The sequence below is a fragment of the Solanum tuberosum genome, unplaced genomic scaffold, assembly GCF_000226075.1.
Source record: "Solanum tuberosum cultivar DM 1-3 516 R44 unplaced genomic scaffold, SolTub_3.0 scf00036, whole genome shotgun sequence".
Taxonomy (NCBI): domain Eukaryota; kingdom Viridiplantae; phylum Streptophyta; class Magnoliopsida; order Solanales; family Solanaceae; genus Solanum; species Solanum tuberosum.
This window is the reverse complement of record NW_006238960.1, coordinates 1,558,224-1,572,578: the sequence shown is the minus strand read 5'-3', so window position 1 is coordinate 1,572,578 and position 14,355 is coordinate 1,558,224. Positions and strand designations below refer to the sequence as shown.

The following is a 14,355-nucleotide window of genomic DNA, read 5'->3' as shown; positions in this document are numbered from 1 at the left end:
GTTTTAGCCTTTTTTTTTGTTTTGGGTGGGTGGGGGATCATACCTGTCCCTTTTTTCATTACCAAAATTAAAATGTTTTATTTTGTATGTGCAGCAAATTCAGCGATATTTATGATGAAGAATTTTTTGTTAAAACCCTAGCAAATGATGTAAGGGTGGTGGACAAGGTTCCTGGTCTTATTATGGAACGGTTTGATCACAATATGACCAATGTGTACAACTTCAGGATCAAAGCATTGTCCTCTGTTTCGTATTACCGGGGGACAGTTCTTCCTAAGATGGTTGAAGAACAGTGAGCTTCTCTATATCTTTTGCTTTCTTTGTCTCTCCTATTCCCTCCTGGTTTGAACTGCTTCCATTAAGTAACTGTACTAACAGATAACTCTCACCTATAAGAGATCACTTCTCTGTGGTAAAAGCTGTCAGTGCTAAATATCGAAAACTCATTATAATTCCTAGTTTGGAAATTTTTGAGAAAGTTAACATTTTATAGACAAAATACACCAATAGTGTATTTCAGTAGTAATTACATCAGGAGTTTAAAGTTAGCAAAACCAAAAATATCTATCGCCTATACTCATCCTAAACTATCTAAAAAGTGAGTAATATCCTCCACCTTTATGGGGAGTACATTGTTACACCAAAAATAAAAGGTTATATGGCATGACATCAATTTTGGAAATTGTCACATAGTTAGTTTGCCAAACTAGTTAGTCTAATTATAATGAACTGCGTGCCTCTTTTTTTTGTACTGTCCTTTTCCCCCTTTGATTTCCACTTCTACATCAACTTTACGCTGATAGATTATGCCCAAAAGTTATTGCTACGGGAGCCTGTGATACTTCTTTATGTCTGTCTCATCCTCTTGTAATGACAGAAAGAATGGATGCATCTCACGACGCAAAATTGAGGCCATCGCCAGCGTGTGAAGGTGTTAAAATTGTGTATATATTATTATGTAAATCACTTAGGATTATTAGGAAATGATTTCTTGTTATTAGGAAATTATTGATTCGTCTTTCGGTTTAGGATATGTAAAGGTTGCTATTGAAACACCCATTGTATTGAAGGGAAGAAAACCAAGTTTTTCTTTCAATGTTTTCTTCCTTTCTTATTCTTTCACATGGTATCAGAGTTCGTGGTGATTGCTCTCTACAAATTTACCAGCAACTTCACAAAAGAGAATATCGTCACTATCATTTACCACTGTGAAAGTTTCCCTCCGGCTACTGTCAGGTCACATCATTATCTTCATGAGTTCTGTGCAAAATTCAGCACCACCACTATGTCCAGGATACTCCTGCGAGCAAACCCGGACCATCCAAGTCCATATCGGAGCCACCACACATCACTAGCAGTATAGACTCCGGTGACGCATTAGACATGCGTGCTGGGCGCGTAATGCCTTTTCTAGCCACCCTTTGAAACAGATCTCCTCCTTGGGGATTCGGCCAATCATACCAATCCCACCAATATAATGTTTTGTAATTTCAGTTCACCGGAATCCTACTTTGGCGTTTTCAATTGTCTTTTCCCGCATATTTCCCTCTTTTGGCACTTTCCGGACTTCAGATTCTGTCCTTTGAGTCTCCTATCTTTTTGGAATCCACCCCAGGTATTTTATGTGAACTCGGTTTGACCAAGTCACTATTTCAATCAATCTAGATTTTCTGGCGACACCTCTTCATTACACTTGGGGTTCAACTGAAGCGTATGGTTCACCAGATTCAGCTTTAAAATTTCCTCCCTCTTCTGTCCATTAAAATAAGCAGTTCCTGGGTTCCTTGCTCTTTGATTATTTATGTTGATTCTCTTGCATAACTTTGAGAAAATTTGATCCAGTACTTTGAATGGTCGGATGGTTTCTGTACCTGAATATATTCAGTTCCTTTGGCATAAGATACGTAAGTAGACATCCTCTGAGAGAGCTTATGTTGTTCAGACCAGTAACACTGTCGCTTGTGTTTCTTAACCTTCTTCTATCAGTCTTTGGGTCATCAATTATGGTGCATCTGTGTCACAGCCCGAAATCGGATCTTGATGGCGCTTACCATAAACCCCCAATAGGCAAGCCAAATCCAACAACAATTGGTAAAATAAAACAAAAATTTTCTAACCAGAAGCAATAACAAGATAAGAGAAGGGCCATAGCATAGATATGTACATAATGGTACCAAATATACAATAAGGCCAAAAAGAGACCAGGAAAGACAAATATATATAAGAACCAAACCTCGGGCCTGGTATCACTGGTACAAGAGCATCTAAAGTACAAGAGTAGAACTATATACAACCCGTCTGTCTAAACAAAATACAAAATAAATAGATAGTAAAATAGAGAGGAAGCAGCAAGTTTTCGAACGCCAAAAGCTCGCCACGATCCAAACAACGACGACCTCGGAAGATCAAGAGTCAACGAGGGTGGCTCGTACTAGGTACTAGATCAAAAAAAGATGTAGAAGTGTAGTATGAGTACCAAAACACGGGGGGTACTCAATAGGCATCATAGACCGACTGAGCTCAAATAGAAAACCATATAAATATAAAAGGCACAATAGTGCTAACACCTGTGTTACTCGGACTCTCCAAAATTGTTGCCGCACCCGAGTCAGATTCTCCAAAATGTACTACTTTTAGCGTATCCGACACGCATCCATTGACATTTTTGAAGAGTCCGAGCAACATATGCTAACACTATGGATCACAGTCAACTAGAATCATACTCCAAAGCATTGATAGTGAAGAAACCAATAATTAGGGATAATTCAAACTTAAAGCAAGTCATCCACAAGCAAACATACAATGTGAAATGATGCAATGAATATGTGGCCAATGCATAAAAGTAAGAAGTTTTGGAATCACCTCGCCAGCCACCTTATAGGCTCCTTGAAACATTCCGTAGACCTATCGGAGCTCAACTGCATATGCAATAAACGTAAAGCCCATAATTGCATCCGCGGGCCATCGGAGCTCATCTACATATGCAAAAAGGCAGAAAAGTGCAACCCAAAATCATCCCCCGGGCTCACTATAGAGAATAAAACTGTCCATCCCTCAACAGAACTTCGGAAATCAGTGAATGTAGCACAAATCTCTTTCACAAGTCCGAAATCTTATAAAATAATTCAATCCTCCATAAAAGCTCATGTTTCAATAGTAAAATTAGTAAATTAAAGTAACATCTCTATGAACTCAAATCCCAAGAAAATGATAACAATCTCTCATAAAACTCCATTCTTCCCTAATAAACCAACAACATGCTCCCTTGGGGCCCAAATCAAGTAAAATCTAAGGTAGATTAGTTTCAAAATAGAAAATCCATATTTTCTCATCTCAATACATGGTCAAATGCAGATGCCATGTGCACGAATGCATGCCAATCATAATCAAACCATTCGCAATACATTCATATTACACAAACCATTAGCGTAAATACCCTTCACAACACAATCCTAATAACTTGGAACTCCAGCCAGTTCTACTCCAAGGCATCAGACCCACAATCACAATAACATACTTAAAGCTCAAAAATATCAAAATAAACACGCAATCATACTAAAAAGCAACCAATGCATCTAAAACTAAGTTTAAACATCCTAAAAACATTCTATGGATATTACAAAACCAAGCAAAGGCTAAAATCAATCAAAACTAAGGCTTAAAGCTAAACTGCAAGTCTAAAGTCCGGAAAATGGCCAAAATATAACTAAGGATCATACAAGCCCAATAGGTCACCCTACAATCTTCTTAACGATCATGCAACCCCATTTATATAGAAACTAACTAAGCTAAGTCTAAAGAAGGAAGCCGTAACCTACCTCAAAGAGGAAACCGAACTTGAACAACTATTCAAGAGCTTTTCCCTTTCGAAGGGGACTTGAACGTTGCCAAGCTATAAAAAACAAAAGCTACACGTCAGTACAAGACTAACGATACCCATATCAATTTCGTGAAATTTGGACCGAAAAACGCGTCAAAATTTGACCCTTAGACTATGACAGCAAAACGAAAAACTAACTACGTCATTATGTCCCTCTGAGGTAAGGATTACATGCCCTAAGGTTGGGTGAAGACGGAAGTGTAATTGGACATCCAATTGTCCATAAAGTTTACTTTAAAGAATTGAAAATCAAGGATTTTGAGATTCCAATCAAGAATAAATTGCGGAATCGAAGCTAGAATAAGCAATAGAAAGTCAAAGGGAGGAGAATTACCTTTGAATTAATAAAAATGGACACGAAATGAGCAATGTCACCTCAAGTCGAGCTCTTCAATGGAGGATATTGAGTTCACTGACTTGGAGAAATGAGAGAAGAAATAACTAAAAATACTCGGTGATCACCGCCCTGGCAGACTAGAGGGCGCCGGAGCAACGCCATTGAAGCAAAGAAGGACCCGCAGGAGCGGAGGTCAACGGAAACCTCTAGCTCCATGTGAGTAGATAGATACCAAAAGGCGCGAGAAAACTGTGCTGCGGCGGTCACCAGCCTGCGCTAGTGCAGCTGGCTCACCGCAGGAGCGGCTATATCAACAACTTGGGATAAAAATCCCAAGTTTCGAATGAACCTTCAAGATTTATCCAGGGTCCTATGAACGCAAATCGGATATGCTACCTAACCAGAAACAAAATTCTGGACTCAACAAAATCGCTGAAACAACCAACGGAGGTCAACTCGACAAACTGTTGACCCAAGTCAACACTACAACCAAACACACTAAAACCAACAAAACACAAGAACCTCCAACTCAACCCGATCATTATGGGATCCGAACCGAAGGTCTTGCTATACCAAACTCAATGTTTCGGAGCTAACAACACTGACGGAAATCTCATTCGAGCTCGTTTACCAGTATTGTCGACTGAAGTCAATTCTTTTAACATAAAAGCTGCAAAATGGGGAAAACTCACACATCTCTCCCGACCACCTCGAGTAGCATGCCACCCATCGCAACAAATCAAACTCACAACATAGAAGCTACGGGAGGGGGCAAAATAGTAAAAGCACAGAGAAACACAGAAATGACCATGAGGGTCATTACAATTCAATCACATCTCTGATGGTAAATCTCTTTTCTTTACTATTTATCCACAAACCATGGTTACCAAAATACGTCAAGCTAGTCCACTTCCTTTCTTAAGTTTGAATTCAGTACAGGGCAGTTGATTGGCACCATACATGAATTATATGAACTTTATTACCATATTTGCCCTAAATCACCATCGCCCACAACTTGTCCCATTGCCGATTCACCTGATTTATTAAATAGGTGGTTGGTACATCTAGAATCTCGAAGCTTCAAAAATTGTACTTGGTTTCTTATAATTGCCAATTTTTACTGTGTCATGTCAACTCGATAAGCAGATCCGTTCCCCTTTCCCCTTAGTTGCGCGGACTCTTCACTTTTGATGCCGCACCCGTCTCGGATTCTTCAAAAATACACTACTTTTGGCGAATCCGACACGCACCCGTTGGCATTTTTGAAGAGTCCGAGCAACATAGCCTTTCCCTCGATGTCCTAAATATCGGGCAAATTCTCTTTCACTTTAGTTCATATAAATGTTGGGGGGTCCTAGTCAAAGAAGTTCTACTATGATATTCCGCTATTTTGTCAGTTTTATTAATGATTTTTCGTGGCACTTGGATATTCTTAATGAAAAATCAATCAGAGTTGTTTTCCATTTTTCAGGCTTTCCATGCTGAAATCCAAAATCAATTTGGGGCTTCTATCTATGCATTTCGTATTGATAAACACCATAATACTTATCTTTTTAATTTCAGCAGTTTATGAATTTCTGTAGGATTATTCATCAACCGTTTTGTCCATACACATCTCAACAAGATGGGGATAGTTGGGAGGAAGAATAAGCATCTCATTGTGATCGCTCTCACCCTACTCATACAATCTCATATTCCATTGCGTGTTTGGGACGCAGTTCTCGCATCCTCTTATCTTGTTAATGATTGCCTCCCTCAGCTATCAAGGATCAAGTGCCACATTCTATTCAGTTCCTCTTCCTACCTTTGTTCTCTCTTCCACCATGTATCTGCAGTAGCACGTGCTGTTAAGACCCGAAAACTCTAGCCATGATGACATCTACTATCACCCACTAGTAGGTAAGCCAACCCCTAATTCGGAACGACAAGTAACAGACATGGTAGAAACAATAAATAATAGGAGATACAAATATAACATAAAGGAACATTGGAAGATAATATAAAAACCAACATAGCATGAATAAAGATCCACCCCAAAACTTGCGTAGTCATATGTACAAAGTTGCTACATAGAGTACAAGTCCAGAAAGTAGACCAAAAATATACAAACTTGTCTCAAAATGCAAAAAACTAGTCAAGCTATATAGAAGGAGACATGTATGATCCAGAACGTCGTAAGCTAACCCTCATCTCCGAGTCGTGTCAACCATGCTTCTAGCTTAAAATGTTGACCAAGGCCAAACCTAGGCCATAACCTGTTAGTTAAAACTTAGGCCAACCCAACTCCAATATGAAAGCAATAACAAAAGATAAAATTTTTAAAGCTTCAAAATAATCAGATACTAGCTCAAGGATGTATATAAAAATACAACACACTCAAAACAATAGATACCAACTCAAAATTTATAAAAAAACAATGACATACTATTTACTCTTATTTGGAAGATTCTCTAGTCGACAACCATCACTATGAGCAACATGATGATACAACGTCTCTCCCACGCTGCTAGAACTGTCCTATACCTTGTCAGGGTCCTCAACTAAGTGCATCCACTAAGCTCTGCCCGAAGGCACTTAAGATTCATCTAAAAAGTATGATCTTGTACCCATGTTGGCATACATGGTTTATGAGAAATGTGAGTTGTCTGAACTCATCCCCATGTCGGTGCTCAATACTACTCCCAATAATACATACTTATGCTCAAATGTGTAAAACATACTCTTTCTGTAGTTTGAGATAATTGCTCAAACTATCCTCTTAAAAGAGGTAACTGCTCTGAAATATCTTTAAACTCATAAACTCTTTTTAGAAATCAAAGTTTCTCTTTTCTCAACATAAAAATGATACATTTGGGAATACTTAGTTCCCTTAAACTTTAATCAAAACTGTCTCTTTAAACTTTCCCTAAAACCCAGTTTAAAACACAATGATTGGCTTTCAAATCAAGACTTATAACTCAAAATAGAGTTCATGCTGAAATATAGACATGAACGAATCAACTCAAGGATCTCAATAAGATTATAGAAAACTCAGTACTCAGAACTCAAGAACTCAAAACTCATAACTCAATGATACTACTCATCTAAAAAATACTCAATTCATAGGGTTCATGCAGAATTATGACATGAACGGCTCAACTAAAGGATCTCAATAACAATGTAGAAACTCATGAATACAACTCTTCTCATTCGCATACTCATTTACTCAAGACTTAGCTCAAATCTATAGTTAATTGCAAAAGACTTCTCAAAATGACTCAAAAGGACCTCTTAAACTTTCCTCTTAACTTTACTTTAATTTGAAATGTAAATTACGAGATGTGATTAGGATATGTAGGATCTCTCAAGGATCAATGAAGACTTTAAGAGTTAATATCAAAAAGAGAACGAAGACACGATTCAAAGGAACACCGGCGCGACGCGGAGAGGTAATTAATTTTTTGCTCATGAAAAGACTTTCGAGACAGATGACTCCATATCCTCTCCGCGTTGCGGAGAGGGGGTGTTCGATTGATGATGGAAATTTCAAGCGTCTCCGCGACGTGGACCTGGATGTGAATATTTGGCCGTCTTTTTTTTCTTCTCCCAAACTCACTCTAATTCATAAACCCAATGCAATTTCATTGAAATCTCATTCAAATTCTATAAAAAAACAGCACTCATTCGCAAGACCCTTACCTCAAAAACTCAAAACATCCATTTGTTAAATAATACAAGCTAAAACTCAAGAACTTCTCAAGAATCTCAGTACAAACGATTTCAAGAACAAATTCACGAATGAAATTTCAAGATTGACGTGAGGGCGAACAAACCCAACACTATGAGAAGCTTACATACCTGGAAGAACAATTTTCTTGAAGAAACTTGAAGGAAAATCTTGGAAGATGAACCCTAGCCTTGGAGTTTCTTGAAGTTCTTGAGCGTAGAAATTTAGGAGTGAATGAGAGGGTTTGGTCATGAAAACTGATTTTTCTTCACGTTTAAGGTAATTTAGATGACTTCCTAAGGGTTTTTAGGACTAAAATACCCTGAAAGAAATAAATAAAATGAGTTGGACGTTGAGATAGTTTTCCAGCGGACACTGAGGTCCGTATTCACTCCGTAATGCGAAGCCATCGCGGAGCTGCTGCCAGGTTAGAGTATCTCTAGTAAATCAGTCATAACTTTTTACTCAGAACTCTGATTGAGGCAAACTTGGTGGCGTTGGAAAGAGGACTCGAAGACCTTCAATTTGATAGGTCATGGACCACTTAACTCTTTATGTGCTAAAATATATGGTCGATTGAAGTTGACCAAAAATTAGAAACTGATGGGTGACTCGAACAAATTTTTCTATCTAGTCTTTTTTTGAAACTCGAGGTGTTACACCTAGTGACCTTAACACCTAAGAAAATTTAGAATCACTCGGTAAAATCTTATTCACAAGGAAGAATGGTTCGAGTCTTGACTTAAAATTTTTTGGGGTGTTACATTATCTCCCCCTTGGGATCATTCGTCCTCGTGTATGAGCATAGGTCGTAGACAAAATTCTGATATATGAGACATCAATCCAATGTTGAAACGACTGACTTTGAGGGATACGCTGGAGTATGAATGGATCAATATGCCACTTTAACTCTTTTTGAAGACATCACTATCTCATTCTCGACACTTGACTTGATTTCTCATCTTATCATCTCACCTTTAGGTCTGGAACTGGTACTTTAAAGCTATGGATCTATTCCATCATCTCTAAAGTAGTCTACATTCAATTTACTCTAACACTCGGGAAAGTCTAATTCCATGTCTACTAAACTCTCCATATCCAAGTACTAAGATTCCCTCTACGACCTCTTTCTAAGATGCTTCTCTTAACCTCTTTTCATTGGCTTATAAGGCCGCGTCATCTAACTCTTAAGGTAAAAAATAATGCTTACATTAGCCTATTCCATATTGACAACTCAATTATGCTATCTAGGCATACATGAAAATGATAAACTTAATTATAACCTCATCTGACTACTTACAATCTCGGGTACACCTCTTAATACTCTTGTTAATCAGTGACTTAGTCATACCTCATTTCTCTCATCTAAAAGTCAGAATCTCACACTTGTACCACTCCTATTCATTGCAGGTAACATCTTACTTCCTCACCTACTCTATGTCGAGTCTACGAGATCAGATCTCAAAACTAACATCATCACCCTCATGTTGCCATCATTTTTTCACAACACTCATCTCAAATTCAAGCTTAGTGTGTAGTACTAAACACATATATCAATATAATTGCTCACATACTATACTAACTTCCGACTACTAGATAAAATTAAGAGACACTCGCCCACTAAGACCTCATGACGAGTAGTAAATCTTTATCTCTCAATCTACATACTTACATATTACCCTCACATTCCACTTCACAACTTAAGTACTATTTTTTGACAAAAACTTAAGTACTATTTACCCACTTACTATACATTATTTCTTAATTAGTTCTATAATCCTCTAAATACTATGGGGCTCTCCTTTCAAAAATCATAAGCCTAGCTTAGAGCTATCACCTCATGAATACTCCTGCTCTTCTATTCAACACCTACACTTGGTCGTTACTAACACAATGACACCTCATCATAAACTCATTTCTAGTTAAAGTATACTCTAACTCATCCATACTAGTAACTCTTACTCAACCTTCTATCATGAAATCTACACTAACTCATCACTTCTTAGTCTACAAAGAAAACTCCTCATTTATAACTTATTGGATGCATGACTGCAACAACATAATTTTCCTCATCGCTATCTCCCTTTCTTAGATACTATACCTCTACATGCATTCTTCTAACTCTGGGCATTACTACTACTGCTTATGACATCGTAACTCATACTATCTTTTCGGGTGAAAATACTACCCAAGCTCTAAAACACACTTTATCATGAGGGTCTCAACTGAAACAAGGTTTAGAGAAGAGAGTCTGAGAGTACATCTCGCTTTTAGCTCGAACGCAAGATTCATATGAATAAGAGTGCATCTTTTGAATCTCAACACTTAGGCTCACTCACAAACCTTTCTCAAGATTTGTGCTGAGAGTAACTCATCGATAAAGATCTGACTTTGCTTTTCAACCACCTTTGTATGAGGGGTAGTCAAATGGATAAAAGAACACACGAGTTAGAATAAGTTCATTATGACATAATTCTATCACACGATTTAGAGTATGGAAAAGGGAACTTTTCTTAAATATTTGCGGTCTCTCATTTATAGAAGTGGGGCCGTCACAACCATAAACAAGATCCTACCAACGTTACTTCATAGACACTCTAAGACACTTGAACTCTGTGCTTTGATTCCAAGTTTGTCATGACCCGCGCCTACACCCTGCACATGGCCGACACTCAAGAACCATTGCTGGTCCCCAAGCGAACCCTTATCGTGGCCGACTCCAAGTGAAAAACTAATTCGAGCAAAAATAGACTTAAAACTGAATTAAATTCATTAAACTCAAATACTCAACTTTATAAAGTCTGGAAAATACTCAATAGAATTACTTATAGTTTGTAAAACAACTCAAAAGAAAATACATACTGAAAGACTCCTCAACTTAACTATCTATGACGCCTTTACTATTATGGAAGGATATTGGACAAGACTCACGATATCTCAAAACAACTAAACTGAAAGTAAATGTGAAGTCCTCCAGAATACAATGAGGCTCACCAAAAGCTAACTGTAGAGTGATCTCAACGAATGCGCCTGTTGATAATCCTGAACACCTGTATTTGCATCATAAACAAATGCAGGTTGAATGACATCAGTACATTGAATATACGAGTATACAAGGAGAAACTAAAACATAGCTAACTGAAGTGATAACATGGGAAGACCATACTCACCTCAACTCAGCTCCAATATGAAAACAATACTAAAAGATAAAATGTTTAAAGCTTCAAAATAAACAGATACTAACTCAAGGATGTATATAAAAATACAATAAACTCAAAACAGTAGATACCAACTCAAAATGTATAAATATACAATGACATACTATTTACTCTTATTTGGGAGATTCTCTAACCGACAACTATCACTATGAGCAACGTGATGATACAACGTTTCACCCACGCTGCCAAAATTGTTCTATACCTTGTCGGGGTATGGAACACCTCAACTAAGTGGTCTACTAAGCTCTGCCCGAAGGCACTTATGATTCATCTAAAAAGTATGATCTTGTACCTATTTTGGCATACATGGTTTATGAGAAATGTGAGTTGTCTGAACTCATCCCCATGTCGGTGCTCAATACAACTCCCAATAATATATACTTATGCTCAAATGTGTGAAGCATACTCGTTCTCTAGTTTGAGATAAATTGCTCAAACTATCCTCTTAAAAGAGGTAACTTCTGTGAAATATTTTTGAACTCTAAACTCTTTTTAGAAATCAAAGTTTCTCTTTTCTCAATGTAAAAATGATACATTTGGGAATACTTAGTTCCCTTAAACTTTAATCAAAACTGTGTCTTTAAACTTTTCCTCAAAACTCAGTTTAAAACACAATGATTGGCTTTCATAGACTCTCAAGACTTGTAACTCAAAATAGAGTTCATGCTGAAATATAGACATGAACGAATCAACTCAAAGATCTCAATAACATTATAGAAAACTCAGTACTCAGAACTCAAGAACTCAGAATTCAGAACTCAATGATACTACTCATCTAAAAAATACTCAATTCATAGGGTTCATGCGGAATTATGGACATGAACGGCTCAACTCAAGGATCTCAATTACAATATAGAAACGCTTGAATACAACTCTTCTCATTCTCATACTCATGTACTCAAGACTTAGCTCAAATCTATAGTTAATTGCAAAAGACTTCTCAAAATGGCTCAGAAGGACCTCTTGAACTTTCATCTTAACTTTACTTTAATTTGAAATGTAAATTACGATATGTGGTTAGGATATGTAGGATCTCTCAAGGATCAATGAAGACTTTAAGAGTTAATATCAAGAAGAGAACGAAGACACGATTCAAAGGAACACTAGCGCGACACATAGAGGTAATTAAATTTTTGCTCGCAAAAAGACTTTCGATACAGAAGACTCCGTATCCTCTCCGCGACGCGGAGAGGGGGTGTTCGACTGAAGATGGAAATTTCAAGCGTCTCTGCGACGCGGACCTGGACGCGGATATTTGGCCGTCTTTTTTTTCTTCTCCCAAACTCAAGCTAATTCATAAACCCAATGCAATTTCATTGAAATCTCACTCAAATTCTACCAAAAAACACCACTCATTCGCAAGACCCTCACTTCAAGAACTCATAACATCCATTTGTTAAAGAATAGAAACTAAAATTCAAGAACTTCTCAAGAATCTCAATACAAACGATTTCAAGAACGAATTCATGAATGAAATTTCATGATTGGTGTGAGGGCGAAGAAATTCAACACTCTGAGAAGGTTACATACCTGGAAGAACACTGTTCTTGAAGAAAATTGAAGGAAAATCTTGGATGAACCCTAGCCTTAGCGTTTCTTGAAGTTCTTGAGCGTAGAAATTTAGGAGTGAATGAGAGGGTTTGGTTATGAAAACTAATTTTTCTACACGTTTAGAGTAATTTAGATGACTTCCTAAGGGTTTTTAGGACTAAAATACCCTTAAAGAAATAAATAAAACGAGTTGGAAGTCGGGATTTTTTTCTAGCAACCAGTGAGGTCCGTATTCAGACCGTAACGCGGAGCCATCGCGGAGCTGCTACCAGGTTAGAGCGTCTAGTAAATCAGTCATAACGTTTTACTAAGAACTCTGATCGAGGCAAACTTGGTAGCGTTGGGAAGAGGACTCGAAGACCTTCAATTTGATAGGTCATGGACCACCTAACTCTTTATGTGCTAAAAGATATGGTCGATTGAAGTTGACTCAAAACTAGAAACTGATGGGTGACTCGAACGAATTTCTCTTTAGTCCTTTTTGAAACTCGAGGTGTTGCACCTAGTGCCCTTAATACCTAAGAAAATTTAGGATCACTCGGTAAAATCTTATTCACAACGAAGAATGGTTCGAGTCTTGACTTAGAAATATTCGGGGTGTTACACTTGCAAGGTATGGGACATAGAAAAAGCTTAAAATAGGATGGGCACTTCCATCTAATTTTCAAAATGCCTTTTTTGGATGTTCCAGCTTAATACCAATGTATTTAAATTCAGCTAGTAAACTTGAATACAATCGGTAAGATGATAAATGAAAGCATGTAGTAGTTGATTATATCAATGATGTTCCTGTTATTGACACAATAACCATGATACTTCCAATCCTTTTGGAATGTATAGTTATTCCAACAGGATTGTCAGTAGTTGAGCTTTTGTGAAGACATCTTTTCCAAATTCAGTTCATTAGAGCAATGCTCAACTAACGACACTTAATTTTCATCAATTTATGATTTAATAACTATACAGAAATCAACTTTCGCGTAGAAAATTCAACTTTATAACTGTAATATAAGCTACTGCATCTTTATTTTAATTGTCCTTTTAAAATAGTCTAGTTTATTGAAAACCTAGAAAGCAAATATGACTAATGATATGAAGAACTTTTTAATTACAAAGTCAATGATATTCATATCAATAATCTGACCACTAATATAATACATAAATTAGTACAACTGAAGGTGAAGTTTTCCCTCATCATAAATGGCAACACTGAAGGTTTCTTTCAGTCCCAAAGGGGTCTCGGACAGGGAGATCCTATGTCTCCATTCCTATTCTTAATAGCCATGGAGGGACTGAATCATATGTTCAGGAAGGCAAAGACAAATGGATGGGGAGAGGTTTTAGTGCACAAGCAGGGAGAGGGGAGGAACTGGAGAGATCACACACTTATTTTATGCTGATGATGCTCTTATATTCTGTGAGGCGGAGGAGACACATATTAGACATTTAAGAGCTATACTCTCTATATTTGAGGGCATTTTAGGCCTCCATGTCATCTGGTTGAAGAGTCATCTCTTCCCTATCAATAATGTTGACAATCTGTTTGGGCTAGCTGAAGCATTGGGTTGCCTAGTAGATGCACTACCAACAAAACACTGGGACTGCCTTTGGGAGCAAAGAACAGAGAGCTGGAAGTGTGGTATGTGGTGTTGAAGAGACGTGA

The 14,355-nt window shown here is 37.5% G+C and overlaps 1 protein-coding gene across 4 annotated transcripts in view; it reads left to right on the top strand.

The window, feature by feature from the left end:
* The window catches only part of LOC102580576 (uncharacterized protein At1g04910-like), a 56,073-nt gene that overhangs the window by 23,874 nt on the left and 17,844 nt on the right, over positions 1-14,355 (top strand). For 3 of the 4 annotated variants that reach the window (XR_001472837.1, XM_006342249.2, XM_006342251.2), the window contains exon 5: positions 95-292. The exons of the other annotated variant lie outside the window; for it this stretch is intronic. Coding sequence is in view for 2 of the 3 variants with exons in the window: in XM_006342249.2 (XP_006342311.1) it covers positions 95-292 (198 nt within the window). In the remaining variant the exon portion in view is untranslated. The remainder of the gene's footprint in view (positions 1-94; positions 293-14,355) is intronic. 4 annotated transcript variants of the gene reach the window in all.